We start from the raw sequence: 19938 nt of genomic DNA, 5'->3' as shown, positions 1-19938 counted from the left end.
ATTCTTGTGGGCTACTGTGCCCAGAGTCCCAAGCCAATCCGCCACTGCCTTTCTATATCCCCTTTCATTGCGAAGCTGCTGCCTTACCTTTCCGTCATCGCAACCACGCCACACACGACGAAAGCCGTGACGACGACACGGACAACATTGACGGAACCTACGACTTTGACGAGAAGCGACGGCTGAAATTATTCAAGCTGGAAAGCGCCGTAACGACGCTTTCCATCGAAACCCATACATCCCTCGCAATCAATCGTGAGGCCGACACCATGAATGTGAGAGAACAGCGACAGATATCGGTATCTGGCCAGAAAGATCTTTCCGACTGACGATCGGGTTCACCCTTGTTACACCACTACAGATGCTTGAATGGGCTTTCGGAAAGCGCATCACGCCAGCTGAGCGCCTGCGCAAGAACCAGCGGATGCTAGACAAGGCTATTCGCGAACTTGACCAGCAACGGGTGAAGCTCGAAAAACAAGAGAAGGCACTGATTGCTCAGATCAAGCAAAGCGCCCAAAAGGGGCAAATGGGAGCGTGCAAGATCCAGGCGAAGGATTTGGTTCGTACAAGAAGGTTCGTCGTACTTGTGACAACTTTGTCAGAGGCGTCAGGGGAATGCAGCCGCTCCGGGCTGACATAGCGATTCCACTACAGATACATCGAGAAGTTCTATGGTATGCGAAGCCAGCTGCAGAAGATCTCCCTGCGACTTCAAGTAAGAAGAGAACAACGACCTATCCCATGCGCCTTCGTATCGCAAAGTACTAACGTCTACCCGCAGACATACCGAACGAATGAGCAAATGATGCAGGCTATGAAAGGCGCCACCATGGCACTTGGTAGCATGAACCGCACAATGAACCTCCCGTCTCTTCAGCGTATCGCCATGGAGTTCGAGCGCGAGAATGATATCATGGAGCAGAGGCAAGAAATGATGGACGACGCAATCGACGACGCCATGGATGTCGGCGTCGAAGAAGAAGGTGACGAGGTTGTTGAGCAGGTCCTTGAGGAAATTGGTGTCGACCTTACCCAAGCTGTAAGTCATAAGCCATACCACAAGACTGTCTGCTGGGTTGACCTGGTGGGACAAAGTCGTCTCTCGGTCTTCTGCATTCCGTAATAATTCGTTTCGCGCAAGAAGCTGACACAAACGAACCGCATAGCTTGGCGATACTCCACAAGGCTTGCAGTCTACAGCGTTACCAGAGGGCAAAATTGCTCAGGCAATCGGCGGTAGTGGAGACGGCGGCGGCGGCGGCGGCGGCGGCGGCGACGACGATCTTCAAGCCCGCCTAGACAGTCTACGGCGATAGTCCATGGGGGGGCCTTGCTCGAGACGACCAGGTCTCTCCCTGCTCCCTGTACATCGACCTCCCGGCCGATTGTATCGGCTACGCAGTGTCATCTCAAAGCTCAGATCGTGTGTTCGTCGTTGGTCCCTTGCCTCCGCTTTGACACTCACATTCGGCCCGAGTCCGTATGTTCCTTGGTTTTTCTCGTTTTATTTGAACAGTTTCATCGTAATATAATGAGAGACTTACATATTCCTGTTTTGTCGGGATTCTTGCAGTGACAGAGGTCCTCGTGCCGGGCGACCATTCGACTCCTTTACATACATTCCCTTCTCCCGTACAAGTCATATCTGAGAACCCATCCGACCTAGGCAGGTAATTGCCACTTTATTACACCATTGTTCGCCAATCGGGCCAGGCCAGTCGGGGCTTCCTAGGCCGGTGGTAAATGCTGCGCACCTTCTGATCTTGAATACGGTACCGTTTCGTTGCTTCTGTAACCTAATTACATCCTGGAGTGAGCATCTAGATTCCTTTTTTAATGTATTCCAATCTGTAAATTCGTACACGGCTAGGGGAAAGTTCGTGCTAGAAGCACCAAAAGGGTACCACAGCGCCTGAAATAAAGAGTTTGGTTGATATATCTGTCTAACTCTTTTTTTTCTGTCTTTTTACTTTCTTTTTAACTCTTTTTTTTTAAAAAAAAAAAAAAAAGGTCAACATGAAATAAATACCAAAAACGATGCCAGTGGTGCTTGATATTTAACAAAAAAAAAAAAAAAAAAAAAAACGTAAAACAGCCCGTTCGGTAGTAAACGAGGCATACCGTGATAGAAACGTTGAAATCTCCCCGTAGAGTCTGTAGTTTGTCTCTCGGTCGCGGGGTATGTACTTTTCCTGAGTTTCCGATTTCCTCTTGTTCTAGCCGGCTCGTGGAAAAGGCTTGGCTTAGCGGCCTGACAGTAACCTGTAATACAGTTACCCTACAGTTAGAATGTTAGTCACCGTGCAGCTTGTCTCACCAATTCCCCAGGCGCCTAATTCTGACCTCGTTCCTTCCCTCCGTTCCCTCCGCCCCGTTAGTGTATTACATCATCCACCAATAGGTCACAAGGCCCCTCCTCATCTTCCCCATTGCTCATCTGTCCCCGCTGCACTTCACAACTTGAAAACGCTACCTATGCTTCAGGAAAGGGCGCCGCAAGGTTCTTTCGATACACACAACACTGTCCAAGCCTGAAGGCAATCAAGCCAATTTTGAACGCCGGCCTCACACGCTCTCAGTCTCCATCCTCCCTCTACATCATTTTGACCAACTTGTTCAACTACAGTGTATAGCCGGATCGATCACAAAGCAGCCCAGCTTCATTCTACGGCGCATTGCGCCATTACTAACGTCTCCTACCGTGTCGCTCGCACTCATACCGTGGTCATTCCCCTACGTCGACTGTGGCGTGGCCATTTCGCTCCTTTCTACCTTGCAACAAACTTTCTCAGCCATAGTTTTGTTGGCGGCTGGTCAGTCCCATCGTAGCAGACGGCGAAAGGCTCTCATCATTTCGCGACACATTTCTTCTCCAGAACCCCTCCACCACCAACCAAGCTGGCAGGCAACAAGCGACGCAGCCTCTCTTCGCAGGGAGGTCTGCTCAACAGAATGTTTGGTGGAGGCTCCTCAACCTCTCTCAAAGCTGAGAGCGCAATTGATGACGCAGGCACCAACGGCGACACTGCCACACTCGGTCCTGCCGCTGCTGCCCCTAGCACAGCCAGAAAAGGCAGCAATAAATCACCGTCCCCCGAACCCGAATCAGCGCCGATCACAACAGCAGAGCCAGCTGCAAAGTCGACGAGTCCCGAAAGACGAACGGGAAACAACAGCCCACCAGCACCCAGCAGTTCCACTGAACCCAAGAAGCGACGGAGCAGCGGTGTCAGCAGCCGTGCCAGTAGCCTGCTAGCATCTGCGAAAAACACACTTAACTTCTCTCAGACTGGACGAACAAGTAGCGATGGATCTACATCGACCCAGACCCCGCTACAAAAGCTCGGCAAGCAGGATGCTGCGCTCGCTGTTCCGCAAGGACAGCACAACAACTCGGCAGGTGAATCCCTTCCAGGCCCGAGATCCACGTTTCGTGTCGGTGTCTGGGAGGACCGGAACAAGAAATGCCGACGGACGATGGAAGATACACACGCCTTCCTATACAACTTCCTTCGGACACCTGCGCCCGCCACGACAGTCTCCGACAAGGACAGCACAAAGTCCTTCAAATCGTCTTCCGACAACAGCGAGCAAGATGTCGCCGTCTCTAGTGGCGGGAACAGTGGCTTAGATCTTGTCAGCGACTCGCTGGAAACGGACAATGGCTATTTTGCAATTTTCGATGGACATGCTGGAACCTTCGCTGCAGACTGGTGCGGGAAGAAGCTGCATCTGATTCTTGAAGAAATCATACGCAAGAACCCGAATGCGCCTATACCCGAATTGCTAGATCAGACCTTTACGTCTGTTGATAATCAGCTAGAGAAGCTTCCTCTCAAAAACAGCGGCTGTACCGCGGCAGTTGCTGTCTTGCGATGGGAGGATCGAGTGCCCAGCAGCCAATCTGCTACAGGCTCCCAGGGCATCGCCATGGCTGCCGCCGCAAAAGCCAACGACGATTCGGCTCCCAAGTCAGATGAAAAGAGAGGCAACACTACCAATGCTGGTGGTACCAACACGTCCGTGCCTCTCACTGCGGCCGATGTGGAAACCGCACATGCCAAACTCAAGTCTAATGCTGTTCGACAACGTGTTCTCTATACAGCAAATGTTGGCGACGCGCGCATTATTCTTTGCCGGTCCGGAAAGGCCTTACGGTTATCGTATGACCATAAAGGCAGCGATGAGAATGAAGGTCGCCGCATTGCCAACGCTGGTGGTTTAGTCCTTAACAATCGTGTGAATGGAGTGCTCGCAGTTACAAGAGCTCTCGGTGACACTTATATCAAAGAGCTTGTGACTGGCCACCCCTATACGACCGAGACGGTTATTCAACCGGAGCTGGATGAGTTCGTCATTATTGCTTGCGATGGGGTATGTAGTCTCCCACCTTGGATCGTTCTTTTAGCCCCTACTATTGCAACCTTACTCTGTTTCCAGAAACTGACAATGGCCGCAGCTCTGGGATGTCTGCAGTGACCAAGATGCAGTGAATCTCATTCGCAACGTTCCTGATCCTGTCACAGCTGCAAAGATGTTAGTTGACCATGCCCTCGCCCACTTTAGCACGGATAACCTTTCGTGCATGGTTGTTCGCTTCGACAAGGAGGCATTGGTCGAAACGCAAAACAGCAACGACGGCTTGATTGGTGTCGAAGGCGACGAGGTTGGTTCGGGGACAAAGCCAAGCGAGGCGGACAAGATTGTCAATGACATCAAGCAAAAAATAGCCGAGGGTGGCACGCCCGCCATCGGCGTATCTGCCAGCAACAGCGGCCGTGGCCATGACTCTGTGGCCCCCCCATCTCATGACGATGCGTTTCAGCGCACGGCAATTGAAGGCTCGGTCGAAGAGGAGCCAGTGCTTGATGGCGATGAGTCCGTTGAGACAACCCAGGAGGTTGTGGTTCTTTCCAACGAAACGGAAGGCGCCGCTACGACCACAAAGGATGAGCACGTCGAAGACATTGCGCAACTTGGAGGGTCATGATCCCTATAGCACAGATAGCAAAGTAGGTGCGATAAGACGTGACAGTGTAAGAAGACCGGGCCTGGCTTATACAAACTTTTCTGAGTGACGACATGAAGAGAGAAATAAGAAAGACAAAGCAAAAAGGCAGTGTGGTCAGTGCTGTTACGACATGACGGTAGAGGGTTTGTTACTACAGTAGACGGTAGGCAGGGTGCCGCTGTGAGTTTGGAATTCCTCATTGTTGTGGTTGACTTTATACCTGTATTTTCATTTGACGGGTTTTTTTTTTGTTTCTGGAACTGGACGCCTACGGATGCCTTTTGAGAGAAGAAATCGCTAAACTTCTACGTAAATACTCTATGCACAAATTCGTCCTAACCCTGTTATTTCCTGATATGCGCACCCGCGAATTAAAACGTTGGTATATGCAGCGTATCCTAAACAAAATATGTTTTCTAGCCTGTCTGTTGTCGTCTTGACTTAGATTCCTTTTTCTAATAAGAAGACGGATACCATTGACAGGATTCAGCAGATCCAATCGCCATAGGAGAACGATACTAAGTCAACATGTTCAATTTTCTTTGCATGCCATCTTTGACATCACAGAGGGCGACCCCTGCTTTACGGTCTCTTGCCGTAATACCGTACTGCCATAGTCGCTCAACGCATTAACCTTTCCGTCAACAACTGTTCCTCGTTTTTCGTACTCCTTACGACGTACGGAGTCCATGGTCGGCTCATACTGCCCCTCAATGAACGAGAGGTCAAAGCGTGCGAGCGAGCCATAAAACACCAGCCAGAAGTCTATCTTAAAAGGTGAAAGGTCTGTGAGGTTACATTGGAGCGTCAAGGCAGCATGTCTATGCAAGTCACAGACTCCGAAAGAATGTTCCGTGCGAAAACCTCAGGATGAAATACCTTCCTACGACGCTCGTAGTATGTCTTGAGGCACGGTACACAGTGTAGACCATTGGCTCGGCCACTGATTTTCCATCCTAGTCTGTTCGCACAGCTCTTCTGTTTAACCATCATCGTTCGAACGACGAGAACATGTTCGCAGGCCTCACCTTGCCGTCTCCTAGATAAACACCTTCATATACTATGAAGTATTCTGTCCGAATACGTACTACCCCGTACTTGTATTCAAGCTACCCGTTACACTGGTCGTCTTACATGCTGGCGTCGGCTATCATTGTGAACTAATATACCGGCATTACGCACTGTACTTAGCTTGGCTACGAAATGAAGGGAATTTACGGGCTAGCGATCACTGGTGAACTAAGAGAGCTGGCAGAAGTTCTTCGTGAAATTTACAAGACGTTTTTCATTCAGAAGAGCATGCTACAGACAGGTCGTCCAGCGTTAACGAAGGTGTCCTTTTAAACTCTTTCAAAAAACCAGCGACTGCGTCAGTTTGACTATATAGAGCATATATTAAAACCCAAGAGGCACGATTGTCCGTGAACTGGTTCGATCATGTTTCCTTCCGGCAGAAGAAAGTCATGGATACAAGACGAATCTTGCATCTGTCTCTGTGCCACAAACACGCGAAATGGGTGCATTATGAATTGGGTGGGTCTGAACTGGGACATCGCGATGGGCCTAGTAGCCTGACTAGTCCATAAGTGGCTAATACCAGTCCCGGAAAGGGAGCTGGCGCCTCTCCAATTCCCCCTGACAAGCGTACCTCGTTGCGTGGGAAAATGAAAATAAGAAAAGGGTGGCTCGGTGGATGCCCAATTACTTAAATAAATAGAAATATCGGAGGTAGTTGCAGGAAAGGGCGGAGGCCAGAAGCAGTGCTCAGGGGTTCGGTTTGACCTTGCGTTGAAAGATTCTACCTTTCTCGCGTCTACGGAGCATCGAGAACCAGGCTCTCTTCTTGCTTTCTACCATCTGGAAACCCACTCCGTGAAACGTCCTCTCTTTCCGTTTTGGTTCCGCCTCGGATGATTTCCCCTCTGGCTCAAGCCTCGTCTTGCTCCCGCTCACTGCCCACTTGCGTCAACTGGCATCAGCGTCTCGCACCGTTTCCCCATCTACTTGCGCCTGTAGCGTTTTTGGTTGTTTTGAAGGCTGCCAGGTCCCCGTGAGAAAGCAGTACAAGAACCAACTTTTCAGTTTCCCGACTTTGAGACTCTCAATTTCCCACATTCCACGCCATTTCCTTCCGGGCAGATATTGTTGTCTTTTACAATCATCCTTCTGCATGTATTATACCTCTGTCAGATCTCCAACATCTCGATTGTCTTCCTGGACATGCGAACCTGAATGCGCCCCTAGCCATTCCCGCCCTCGGCGAACGACGCGCTATCGACGCAGAATACCAATAACTCCCTATTTCCCACATTTCGCCAAATTCTGCCCTTCCCGCTTAGTCGCAGAGTCGATCTTGCGTTCATTTGTTTTCCCTATCCGGCCCTTATTGTCGAGCTTGAAGTGCCCGTGTGGCCTCTTCCTTTGCTCGATAGAGACAGAAGGACGCCCATCTCGAAAATACGTCTTGCGTCGAAGAGGTGTCTTGATCTTAGCCAAACGCGACACCAGCAGCCATGTCGCTGAACGGCCTCGACAATGCGACCGTCAAAGAGGCCCACGACGCTGCGGTCTCTGAACCCGGAGGCTGGTAAGCAATTCCTCCTTATCTGTTTTGCGTATAATGTCAACCACAATCCAGTCATCTGTTAAGGCAGTCTTCATCATATCAACTCCATTCTGACCTGTTACTCATCCCTACCCTAGGTTCCTTTTGAAATATACAAGTCGCGACGAAGTCGGACTACTTGGGCGAGGTAGTGGCGGCATTGTTGAAATCCGGAATGCCATTGCCCATTACGAAGAAGCTTCCCCCTTGTATGGCTTTCTCAGATACCGGCGGAGAAACGTCATAGTCAAATATCTGCCAGAGGATTGCTCTCGGCTGGTCCAAGGTAAGCTGCCCGTCCGATGAAAACTAGGCGCGGGTTTATCTTGTGTTCAGCTATTAATGTTTGTTTTCAAACCGCACCAGCCCGCGTCACTGTCCACTTCACTGCCGTCTGCGAACGCCTTGCGCCGTACAACACAACCTTTTCGATTGGCAATGCGAAAGAGCTTAAGGACACAAAACTGTCCGCTGCGTGCTCCCTCCACACGGCTTCGAGCTCCACCTCTTCGTCAACGAGCTCCTTGAGAAGAAGGAGGCTAGTGGAGATTGCAGAAGAGGAGGAAGAGGAACAACGGGCCACGAAACGACAGTCCGTCGTGAAAGAGGAGGGACGAACAGGTCCACAAGATGAGACTGGCACGTCTGAATTAACAATGCTTCAACCCACTGTCCCACCGGTTACTTTGAACTCACAGCTAGCAAAGTCGCCCGATGAATCTCAATTTTCTGGGACAACTGATCCGCCTTCTTTTACTGGTGTCGAACGACCTTCCTCGCCCGCCAAATCTCTCGATGCGCGCCGCATGTCTTCGCAACTGACACGACCTGAGATGTACAGCTATTCATCTTACCCCTATGGCAAACCGAAGGTCAAGCTAGCCCCTCGCCCCTCGTTGGATACGTCAGGGCGGCCACGCACGTCTGCAGGCACGGGTACCTACCGACCCGTCTCTGCCATCCCCGCTGGGTTCAAACTGTTTTCTAAGGGATCTCGAAAGGGCAAGGGCGACGTGAAGCTTTCGGGAAGCTCCACAGAGCAAATTGATGAGGAAGACAAAGGAGATGATGCCACCTTGATTGTAACCAAAGTCGCAGCTATCTCGGTGCCAGTAAACCCTCCCGAGACTTTAGATGTGCATCGACCACATACAAGCGGTGGCCGGCCCGCGTCTAGCTCCGGTATTTCAATCAAATCCACTGCGACGACCACAGCGACAACTGTGACAAAACAAAACACGATGACGCCAGAGAAAGCGCGGCTCATGAAAGCTATGAAATTGCGCGAGAAGAAAAAGAAGATGACAATCCAACCACCCATACCTATCCCGACCGTCGACATTAGTGAGGCGCCCACTGGGGAAGTAGTTGGAAGCATACTCCAACCTGAAGAGCCGTCCAATATGGCGCCTGCCACGGGAGTGTCGCACACGGGAAATTTGGAAGATCTGCCAAATATTGACAGACTGAGCTCCGGCAATAACTTCACATCCGGAGTTGGCTCTGGAGACCTGGCGGTTGATACCGGCTTACCTGCAGCCATGGACCAGATCTCAATAGAGACGCACACCACGGATTCGCACCCAGCCTCCCCATTGGCCATGTCTTCAGAAATCGGCGATTCCACCAAAGCCTCTTCACTATCTGAATCCACTGATGAAACAGTTCAGGCACTACGGGACCTCAAAGTAGAGACAGGCGTGACCTCCCACCATGATTCAACTAGTCCAGGCAATCCTACGTCGACGATAGAATCTAGCGAGCCTTTATATCCTGGTGGCGGCACTGAAAGTTATAAGTCTCGAGCGGAAGGGCATGGATCAGTCAGCAGTGGCCCCGTGGTGCAGTCTGAAGAACTTCCTGGCTCTGGTATGGCCGAACACGATGCTGATGATGGGGTATTTCTCGGAGAAGACCAGCTTGTCACGTCGAAGTCTTACTTGGACAAAGCTGCGGCTTTCAACAGCGCACCCGTGCTGGAATCTGCTGACGCACTTGTGTTCGCCGAGCGGACGGCCCGAGCACCTATCGACGAAGCTGGAATCGAGTTCACAGATTCGAGCCGCCCAACTACATCAACCACTTCCGAATTTACCGCCGACTTGGAGGATGAGACATTAGTGCCATCGACCATGGTCCCTGTCATCACTGCACCTGAACCGAGAGACAGCCAGTCAACAATCGGGCTCGAGACCAGTGACACCGCGTCTATGGATACCAAGCGTGCGAGACGTAGGGCCTTGGTGGACCCGATCCAAACTAATTTGGGTGGTGGCCTGGAAAATGATGGGGCACGTTCTGATGCGAATCTCTCAGATGACGATGAGTTAATGGAGGAACTTCAATCAGCAACTTTCCAACAGGCCAAGCCAATGACTGTGTCAAAATCACCCATCACTCCCGTGTTCCCAAACACCAGCCCTTCAAAGCATAGAGTTGCCGATGACGAAGTCTTTGGCCGTGTTGCTCGGACCGTTTCCAGTCCTGTTCGCGGTTCCTTGCTGGTCCCTGGAGATGCTTCAGCGGGCGCGGCAAGGTCCGTCTCATCGAATGCGACCTTTCTACAAAAAATTGCCCAACAGAAAGCGTCAAACCTTGCCCCGAAAAAAACAAATCTCGGGTCGAGCATTTCTCAAAGAATAAAGGCCCTTGAGAAGCTATCAGGGGGCACCTCTGGTTCAGCTGTAGAAGCCCCAGCACGCGCTGAACGACCGACCTCTACATTCTTTTCAGTTCACAAACCTGGTGGTCGTGACCCGTCTCAATCTCCCTCCGTTGCTGAGCGGGCATCGTCGCTGACTCGAGACAAAACTCCATCCCCACCCACTTCACGGGAATCAACTCCAGAAATGCATAGGCTAACATCACGAGACCGATCGGGCTCGATGGCAAGCCGACTTTCTGTGTTTGAAAATGGCAATCCACCGAGAGGGCGACCAGAGTCTGTTCAAGTAAAGGCCCGGATTATTCGTGATCCAACACAGCCATTCCCAAAGCTGACTGAATCACATTTTGATCCGATTGATACGAACCAGCTACAATTCAAGCAATCCCCTCTTGTTGTCGATCATCAAAAGGCAACCCCTATGCTCACCTCGGCTTTTACAGAAATATCCGGCCTATCAGTTGCAGGCTTGTCCACGGAAACTGAACGCAAGAAGGAGAGCATATTGGAACGCCGGGCGTCAAAGGAGAAGCGGCGTTCGCAATCCCAGGATAGGTCGACGATTGCGGATGGCTCGGAGGATACACGACCACGTCGGCGGTCATCTTTGTCAATCGTCAAAGACTTCATCAAGGACCGCCGCGGTTCAGTTATGGCGTCACGCTCTCCCTCGACCGACAACCTCAACACCACCAACCTTGCTTCCCCTGCCTCTTTGTTTTCACACTCGAAGTCGCCTTCACGACCACCCTCCGTACACACTACGCATGGGTTAGCACGCCGCCTTAGCATCTCCAGCCGCCGCTCAACAAGCAAGGATCGAGACATGATCACCCCACCCACCAACACTCCCCTGTCGCCATCTCTTATGACGGAAACTAGTGGCTCTGGGGATGAAAGCAAATCATTCACGAGCGAACTCGGACATAAGAAGACCAGCTCTGGGGGTAAAAATCGGGCATCTCGTTTCATACGCAGACTGTCGAGCTCTCTTACCACAGGCCGGAAGTCAACAACACCCACCATTTCGCCCACTGTTGCCGAGGAAGAGGAGGCATCTAGTACAACCGCCGCACCAAACCAAGGAGACCTAGTTATCCAGTCCAATGCCATTTCATGTGTCGGTGATGTGAATGTCCAATTTCCGGACAATCTACTTTGGAAACGCCGCACTATGTGCCTCGATTCGCAAGGATTTTTGATTCTCAGCACGGGAAACAGTGTTGGCGCACCGGGAATTGATAAACCAGCTGGCACTGTGAAGCGGTACCATATCAGTGACTTCCGATTGCCATATATTCCCGAGATGGAAGTGCAGGAGCTTCCCAATAGTGTGTGTTTGGACTTTGTCGATGGTTCTGGCTTGCAAATCGCATGCGAAGATCGTGCTGGCCAGCTGAATATTCTTCACGGTACGTGTCCTCAGCATGAAATATATGTTTTCATTTGCCCTCGAGAGGCTTCTAACTCATTTTCTCTCGCAGTTCTCCAAGATGCTCATCAGGGCCATACGTCCTTTGGCCAGTGAATACTCCTTTCACAAGCAGCAGTCCAGGCGGCATAAACTTGGGTGACCCGAACTTGGATCGAACCATGTTAAAACCACCAATGTTGCGCCCCAGTTACATTTTCCTGCAATGACCAGCCACCCAACTTGCAGCAACCGGGCACAGCGACACTTGTCTTTTGTCTGATTTCATCATCTAGCAAATGCCGTGACCTACCAACACCACCGTCTTGTAGGGTGTGCATCGTGCTGTTACTGTCTTTCTGTCGCGTTGCATTTGTTTTACGGGGCGGGGATATCAGCAGGCGCACCTGTCTAGAACAAGGAAATTGGCTTATTCGTCAATTGACTTTGATATTTCCTTACCACTACTACATGCCATTTGTACATAGCAAGCATTCACCACGACCGCCGCATTTGGGCGGGTGCATACTCTTTACCCATTGATCCCACATACTGCGTAATTTTAATGCTCATTGTGTCACCTGTGTTGCCGGTCAGGTACGAAACTTCTTTTTACGGTTTGTATGTCAATCGTGGGTTGGCCATACCTGGGAGGAGCTAAGAAATAAATAAAGAAATGACTACTATTCGAGTAGTATTGAATTCGAGCTCCTTGGCTTCGTCACACGTTAGATGTTGTTCTGAGTGCTGTTTTTAATTTGCTAGCTTTGTTTATTTATATCTTATTATGTTTTGCTTCTTCCCTTTTTGTCATTGGTTTTATTGCTGACTTTTTTAAACGCCAGTCATTTTTTGCACCCATACTCACCCCGTCTTCCCGATCTCTTTAATCCATAGTGCAGTTTCGTGCATTTGATTTTATCTTTTAAACTCCTAGCCTGGACTGGCAGCGGCTTTTACAAGAGTCTAATTATAGCTATTTAGGTTGAAAAAAGTACAACGCAATACAGATGGTACAGATGGCTGGAAAGCACAGTAACGCAAAAGGGGAGGAAATGAACAAACAAATGTAAACTTTTCGTCCTTTTCTTACTCTGTAACGGCCGACGACAAATCAGAACCCGTTAGGATCCATGGCCATGAAATCGAGAAGATCCATGCCCGCGACACTGACACCCTCTGCTGTCATGGCGACATTAGAGTCACCCATGTTCTGGAAAAAGGCTGGCCCTGCAGGAAGATACCACATTTCATTGTTGGTCCAATCTGTGGCGTCGGAGTAAATAGCATCGCCGAGTGGATTGTCCATGCCGACAATGGCGGCCGGGGTGGATGGGTTAAGCACAGATGCTGTGCCCGAGGGATAGGGAAAACTACCCGCCGTAGAATCAAATGGTGTCGCAGAAATATTGGCGGGTGTACCGGAACGCTCAAGACCTGTGAGGTTGAAAAAAAAAAAGATGTCAGCTAGTACCCCGAGAGAAGGCGAATAAAGGCAAAGCATCGTTACGTGATGTCAGGCGTAGACTTACTTGATACTCCCGTCTTAGACCAATTCTGATCGCCATTTGCCGGCAGAGAAGCGGACGACGTCAAACCTTGTCCAGGCCCAGCGAGGCCTCGTGCATGTCCACTTACACCAAAAGCCGCCTCAGCAGTTGGGTTAGGGCTCCCGCCACTGGCTGACTGAGGAGCGTTTGCAGAAGCAGGCAGAGATGGTGCATGTATGAAACGATTGCGGAGCCGACTTGTAAGGGACTCCAGGAGATCGGCAAACCGGGTCCCCAAGTGCACGTCATCGACTACACAGTTGCGGAGGGCATCCACAGTTCGATCCATGAGAGTTATGGAAATCTCAACATCAGCCTTGGGAGCACCAAGTGCGAATGTTTTCAGCAGAAACATAGCCCCACTGATGATGCGGAAATATGTCCGTACTGGGGCATGCTTGAGATATCCTCCCGGGAGGAGTCCATCAACGACGGTTCGAAGCAAGTTTCGGCACCCGTCGACTACTTCTTTTACGTACGCCTGGTCCACAGCCGTGACACCACCAAGTCGGCCAAGAGGAAGCTTTCCGTAGTAACTCTGTGTTTGGGGAGACAGCTGTGGTGGTGCATCCCCAGTGGCACTACCTCCTCCCGCACTGTTGCCTGCGTTTGTCGTACAGCGCTCCACAACGGCCTGGAGGGAGAGGGAATTAATGTAGATGCGAACGTATTCGTACTCGATGCTGAGGATGTGCCGAATGAAGGTTGGTAGTTTGAAACGCTCAAATTCTTTCCACCAGTCTCGAAGCAAGGGCTGGAAGTCTTTGAGTAACTCAGTGTATTTCCCGCTTTGGATAATCTCTGCCGTATGCTGCCGAGAGGAAAATAGTTTCTCGTTGCCGGTGTGCATAACGTTGCTAATTCCTGCCCAGCAGTGGATGATTTGGTCGTCGAGCTCTAAATCGGGGATATAGTTAAACGCATTGGACACGGACGAGAGGCTGGTTCTAGGTGTCTGACCTTCAAAGGAGGAGTTTGGGCGTTTCCGAGAGGCGACCGGATCTTTTTTCCGCAGGCTTTCCGGGACCATGTTTGTCCAGCCAAGGCGACCAGCCAGCTGGGAGAGGTAGATCAGGAGCAGGCGCTTGATGCGGTAGGCGCGGAGGCGGTATGTTTCTTCTTCGTATTCCGGACGCGTGATGCCACCGGAAGTGAGCAGTTCATCAATGTCATCGAACACGCCTAGTTCATAGGCTAGACCCATTGCGGTGCTCAGGAGCATCCAGCACATACGGTCACTCCGCCAGGCAGGCTCCAGCCAACTGTCGATCCGCTTGCCACGAACGCCGCCGGCAAGACGAGTGTCACCATCGTCGCCAACGACGTTGTCCCGTGCATTTGCGGAGAGCAATAGCTCGTCAGTGACATCCGCAGGAGGGAAGTGCAAGGCGCGCGGGTGCCACTCGGTAAGGATCATGAGCGACTCGATAGTCCCCAGGGTGCGGAGACTACCCTTGCGCAAACCGCGCCATGGCGCGGTGCTGGACGTCTGCGAATCATCCGCACCTGAACCACAGAAACCGCCACCAAATGCTTCTTGGCCCCATACGACTCGCTCGATCATACCTCTCAAGTATGTCCACAGTTGCTCGTGTACGGCGTGTGACCGGCAGCTCGCGCCGGCACCTACAAGCGACTTGTACCGAGATGAAATTGTCAAAAGAGTGACTGCTAGAATTGGCTCTTCCGTCAACAGTGTGACGTGGGTGGCTGGATTGCTGAATGTCGGAGGTGAGATGGGTGTCAACGGTGAAAGATATGTGTAGTAGCTGCGGGGAGAATCGAAAGTTAGCGATGTATCAAGTGAATAAGACCCGACCACGCACTATTTCTTGCGTGTAAAGGCACTTACTAATTAATATATTCGATTGCTTCCTGGGCGGTAAACCACCCAGCGCGGACAAACCGAAACCTTGCCCATAGTTTGAGGGCGTCTGCATAGCCGGGGAGGGTTGACGGGTCAGGCCGCCCTAGCTCGGGGTCGACAACCTGTTCGTTGTGTGATGCGGCGCGGCCAGGCCGGTTGGGGCCGTAGGCAGTGGCGGGTGTAGTAAAGTACTCAGAACTCAGAGAGCCCTGCCCTGATTGCAGGGTATACTTGTTCTGTGAAGGTCCTGCGGGCGTACCATTGCTGGGATCGTCCTGTTTCGTATGGGGACTGATGGGCGAGACGGAAACGGATGTTAGCGTCAGCAATCATCGGATGAGGTTTCAAGGAGGCTGCGTTTTTTGATTGGGACGACACAATAAAAAATTTGGGGAGCTAATGACATGAAAAGTACGGACCTGTCCGTGGCTGCCTTGTAGAGCAAGTCCAAAGCATCGTGAGGGCCGTATACCTCGCGGCGCATGACGGTTTGTGCCTCAAAGTTCTCGAGCGGCGTGTTGGGCTCATCGGCGGCCGCCATGTTGTCCGCCTTGCGTGACCCGGTGTTGCCGTTGCGTGTGGACGGATCGTCAGGCTGGGGACGCCGGAGGGGATGGGAGCGGACGTTGGCAAGGCCGGCACCCAGAGGTGCATCGTCATACGCGCCGCCGTCAAGGCGGGAGGTTCCTGTTTCGTCTACATGGAGCTTTCGACGGCCATTTCGCACGATATAGTCATCGCTGTCAATCCCCGTGTCGTCGTCGGTCTTGCGCTTCCGGCGAGTAGCACTGAAAAAGCATTCTTTGCTCTCGCGCCGGCAGCGAACACAGGGCGGATCATGAGGATTGTCGACCGAGCCTAGATCGCAACGAACCTTTCGGCGGCGGCATGGGATGCAAGCCTGGTACACTCGCTTGTGCCCAGGTTGCTGTCCCTGGGCATCCTGCTGGGTGCCGGCGGCATCTCGTGCAGGAAGCGCAGACGATGCAAACGACGGCGACCGGTCAGACTGCGAAGGTTGGCTGCGGGTTTCGTCCTGGGCGTTGGACGGGCGCGGTGGATCAAAATTGGACATTGCCACGCAACGCGCAGTCAACGCGCCGCTGGCGGGATTGATGGTTTCGATGGGTTCAATGGACTCTTGATGCAAGCGTTTCGCCTATTGCAATGCGCGGGCGTGGGCGACGTTGGATCCGGGGGTCTAGGTCGCCGGGGCGTTGTCGGGATTAAATGGTTTCTGTCGGTTTGCGACGGGTTTGGCGAGAGGATCAGTGGATGGGGGAAGTGAAAGAGAGAAAGTGCGGCGATGGGCAAATAATAGTGGGAAAAGCGTGAAATGGAAGTAAGTGGGCCAGCCGGCTGGTGTGCTGCTAGGTGTTTGGCGAGTATTTTGTATAACTGGAGAGAGAATTAAGGGGTCCGAAGGCTACCAGAATTAGCTGGGCGCAGACAGGTTCTTAGTGACTTTCAGCACATGACGTGCGGAGTATTACATATATCAAAGAGCAGCGGAGACCGCCTGCGACTGTGCGGCGGATTTGACCAAAACGGAATGCAAGAAATAAATGCAATAACAAGGTCCAACGGGCACTTTGATCTATGTGGTAAAAGCGAGAAATTGGGAGCGAGCGCAATTTGGCTTTGAGATGCCTTGTTGAGGCTGGTGCAAGGTCACATGGTTCCAAAACTGGAAGGAGCGGGGGCGGGACGAGCGGAGCCTGGGATTTCAGAGTGAACAAGCGCGTTGTTTCTCGTTTTTCTTCGTAATCTATGCTCGTTGAGGCTGAAGGTGCAAGCTAACTGGCAGGGACCAGTGGAAGCCCTTTAGAGACCTGAAGAGGGTCATATGACCAGCGCATGGCGTTTGTTCCATGCTGTAGAAGTTTGTTGGTAGGCCGCAGATATTGTTGTCTGGGTTCTGGACAGTCAGCAAAGCCTCGTCGTTTCACCGTGAATAAGCTATCACAACCGCACCAGCCATTGCATGGTAAATCAACACAGTTCCGTTCACGCTATGGAACGGTATGTGTTGGCCGTGAAACCGTCTAGGTTGGTCTATCTTGGAAGACACGGTTGGGCCGCTTGGAAGCAGCACTTTTACCATGTGTATAGCTGCGACGAGGAATTTTCTCGAATGCAAGGCTGTGTGAGGCTGGCAGACGCCAGTGGGAGTGGGATCATCTCCTGTTCAGATTTTACTTCGATGCGGAAACACGAGTGGCTTGTTGTAGTATTTTTTGCAACCCATTAATCTGGTAGCCAGCGCCACCATCACCTGCACCGGTTTCTATACAAACGCCAGGTTTAAACTAGGTAGACTGGAGACTGGCGGCGATATGAGAAAAATAAAACACATAAACACATAACACATAAACACAAAACCGAGGGGAATAAGAACGACTCGAATCACATATGCCGTGTTCCTATGACCTTATTCCTACAGCCCTCCGGCCAAGTCAAGATGCGTGTATCAAAGGGAACCAAAGACACACGAAAAGCGAAGAAGCACCACAACACAACAATGCAGTGAGAATGGATAAGAAAGATAAAACAAAACCAAAATCACCAAAACCGTGAAAACCGCACACCAAAAATATACCTAACGCTGCCCCAAAACTGCACCACAACAACTTATAAAAGGTTCCTTTTATCCCCGACCAAGTAAAGAATAATGTAAAGCGCATAGGCTGCCCTCCGTAATGTACATAAGAAAGTAGATTCATGAAGCCATGCATGAAACACAACATAAGCCCTGGCTCATTTCGACAATTTGACAAAGATAAACTGAACGAGCCGGCAAGGTTGCCGGGCACCTGAATGCGTTATTCACGTAGGAATCGCACGAATATGTTTGCAAAAACATAGGGTTATGTCGTACAAACCCAGAGCACATGCACGGCCAGGGCTGTGTCCTCACCGGGGCCCGACGGTATCGGGCCTTATCGGAGACGATGGCCTTCGGGGGATTGGCTCTAAAGTTGCGCTACGTTAGGTATTTAGATCGGCGCGGAAAGGTTCTGCGAGGTGCAAGGGCATAGCACAAATATTGGGTAGCATGGCGAGGGAGAATGGGTCAGGTGATGCGTACCAAGAACTCCCACATTACCCGACACAGGTTGTCAGGCATGGTATACAGGTCGATGGAGAACTCGCCGGCTGCACATACGATCCGACATCAGTAAACGCACAAACTGGAATTTCTTAAGGCGGGGAGAGGGTATAAACACAGATAACGCACCGTCGGGGTTGTTCATAATGTATGTATCGTCGTTTTTGTTGTCATGGATCAGCTGGATAATGTGAAGTAGATCATCCTCGTTGAGTCGTGGGATGACATCGGCCATCTTTTCCAGGTCGTATGTCTTCTTCTTCTTTGTAGTCGTATCCTGTACCTTCCGCGCCTTGCGGTCTTCGTCGGTGGGTAGAGGGCCGGTTTCGCGCAGAATCGCCTGGAGAGCCTGGGACGGGTTTTTGAACTGGATAGTGTGTATGTTTTCGTATGTCGGTTCGGCAAAGTTTAGGTCGTGGAGGATAGACTGCTTGCCGCCCTTTTCCGTTGTGTAGCAGTCAATAGTCATCTCGAATTCACCCCAGCCTTCGTTGGTGCACTTGAACGGCGGTTCATGGAAGGCTGCGTCGCATTAGCTGCCAGATTATTCTGGAATGGATCTGGCGGTGCTCCAACTGCGCGTAACGTACTCTGTACTGGGCTCTCAAACGAAGGATGAAGGTTGTAAACAACCTTCTGGAAGCAACGGGCCGGCTTCTCTTTGCCCGCCTCATCCAGGATGTAGACCTCCACGGTCCATTCTTTCATCGGGTAGCCTTCCATCTGAGGAGGCTTTGGGCTGTGTCGCAAGAACGCATTCCGTTGTTAGCCAATATGAGCCAGTATATTCGAACCAATGTGCTACAGCTTTGGTTTCTGCAAGGGTCTTCTTGGCAACGACTAACATGTTGTGCTGCTCTGTGATGAGCTTGACACGGCGCTAGATTTCGAGAGGGACAAGGTTAGAATTGAGTCGTGATTGACCAAATAAGCCGAAAATCAGGAAGGGAAGCATTGCTATGGTCGCTGTACCTCAACAATCATCGTGGCGGTTGCTAGTACGGTCTTGAGGGTAAGCTGGCTACTGGATGTGATGTATGTCAGCAATGGTTGTACATGAACTGGCACAAGCGACATTGAACTCGTCTAGGTTGGTTGAGATCTGGCTCGGACCGAAATCCGGTCTGTCCTAGTTCCTTTCCCAGTTCGTTCTCACATCTCCAAGCTTCTCGCGATTCGGCCTTTTCTTGCCTGGGCGTGGAGTCAGTCGTCTTCGGCTTGATTGTGGCAATGGCCGGGGAGAGAATTATATGGAAGGAAAAGCAAGGCGCGAGTCGAGGCGAGCTAGAACAGGTGGAGGAGCAGGCACCGGGTGCGAAGGGGGGGGGGGCTCTTTTGAGCAAGACCAGGACAAAAGTCCAGGTGAAAGACAACACACGCTTGTGCACTTACTGGGTGTCTGCTTCATCAAACCCAGGCTCGTTTTTACTGGGAATTGGCGCTGGGTCTCGTTCTCTTCTTGGGGGTTTTTGATTTTCAATCGTTGCCGTCGCAGGTCTTAATTATCTTTGGAGGGCGTTGTTGAACTCGTTGCGGCATTCGTACAGCTTTTAACTTCGCGTAAGGATGTGAATGGGCATTCGCACGTACTGAGGTCGAAGCGGCGCGACCTTGAGACGTTCGCTGGCGTAGTATGCCCCAGTTTTTATTTTAGGTTAGACGAATCTCTCTGTGTGGCTGTTTGGGTTTGTGGCTGAGGAACAGTGTGAAAGAATGT

At 51.3% G+C, this 19938-nt stretch overlaps 5 protein-coding genes across 5 annotated transcripts; 3 read left to right on the top strand and 2 right to left on the bottom strand.

The window, feature by feature from the left end:
* Nucleotides 1–361: 361 nt before the first annotated feature.
* On the top strand, nt 362–1319 carry SPSK_06480 (charged multivesicular body protein 2A; the record flags this gene model as incomplete). The annotated part of the gene is made up of 4 exons (XM_016733186.1): nt 362–576; nt 658–718; nt 785–1042; nt 1170–1319. The coding sequence occupies 4 exons, from the start codon at nt 362–364 to the stop codon at nt 1317–1319; spliced, it is 684 nt and encodes a 227-aa protein (XP_016592568.1).
* Nucleotides 1320–2955: 1636 nt separating this feature from the next.
* On the top strand, nt 2956–4993 carry SPSK_06054 (protein phosphatase; the record flags this gene model as incomplete). Its single annotated transcript, XM_016732762.1, has 2 exons — nt 2956–4377; nt 4463–4993. The coding sequence occupies 2 exons, from the start codon at nt 2956–2958 to the stop codon at nt 4991–4993; spliced, it is 1953 nt and encodes a 650-aa protein (XP_016592567.1).
* Nucleotides 4994–7527: 2534 nt separating this feature from the next.
* On the top strand, nt 7528–11812 carry SPSK_05831 (uncharacterized protein; the record flags this gene model as incomplete). The annotated part of the gene is made up of 4 exons (XM_016732541.1): nt 7528–7601; nt 7718–7905; nt 7986–11696; nt 11769–11812. The coding sequence occupies 4 exons, from the start codon at nt 7528–7530 to the stop codon at nt 11810–11812; spliced, it is 4017 nt and encodes a 1338-aa protein (XP_016592566.1).
* Nucleotides 11813–12809: 997 nt separating this feature from the next.
* SPSK_05867 (c6 zinc finger domain containing protein) lies at nt 12810–16187 on the bottom strand (the record flags this gene model as incomplete). Its single annotated transcript, XM_016732576.1, has 4 exons — nt 12810–13132; nt 13228–15014; nt 15098–15403; nt 15532–16187. 4 exons carry the CDS (start codon nt 16185–16187, stop codon nt 12810–12812), a joined length of 3072 nt encoding a protein of 1023 aa, XP_016592565.1.
* Nucleotides 16188–18185: 1998 nt separating this feature from the next.
* On the bottom strand, nt 18186–19068 carry SPSK_06523 (transcription initiation factor TFIID/TFIIF subunit; the record flags this gene model as incomplete). The annotated part of the gene is made up of 4 exons (XM_016733227.1): nt 18186–18268; nt 18351–18743; nt 18812–18960; nt 19016–19068. The coding sequence occupies 4 exons, from the start codon at nt 19066–19068 to the stop codon at nt 18186–18188; spliced, it is 678 nt and encodes a 225-aa protein (XP_016592564.1).
* Nucleotides 19069–19938: the final 870 nt, after the last annotated feature.

The sequence above is a fragment of the Sporothrix schenckii genome, assembly GCF_000961545.1.
Source record: "Sporothrix schenckii 1099-18 chromosome Unknown Cont38, whole genome shotgun sequence".
Classification (NCBI taxonomy): domain Eukaryota; kingdom Fungi; phylum Ascomycota; class Sordariomycetes; order Ophiostomatales; family Ophiostomataceae; genus Sporothrix; species Sporothrix schenckii.
This window is presented reverse-complemented; position numbering and strand designations above follow the sequence as displayed.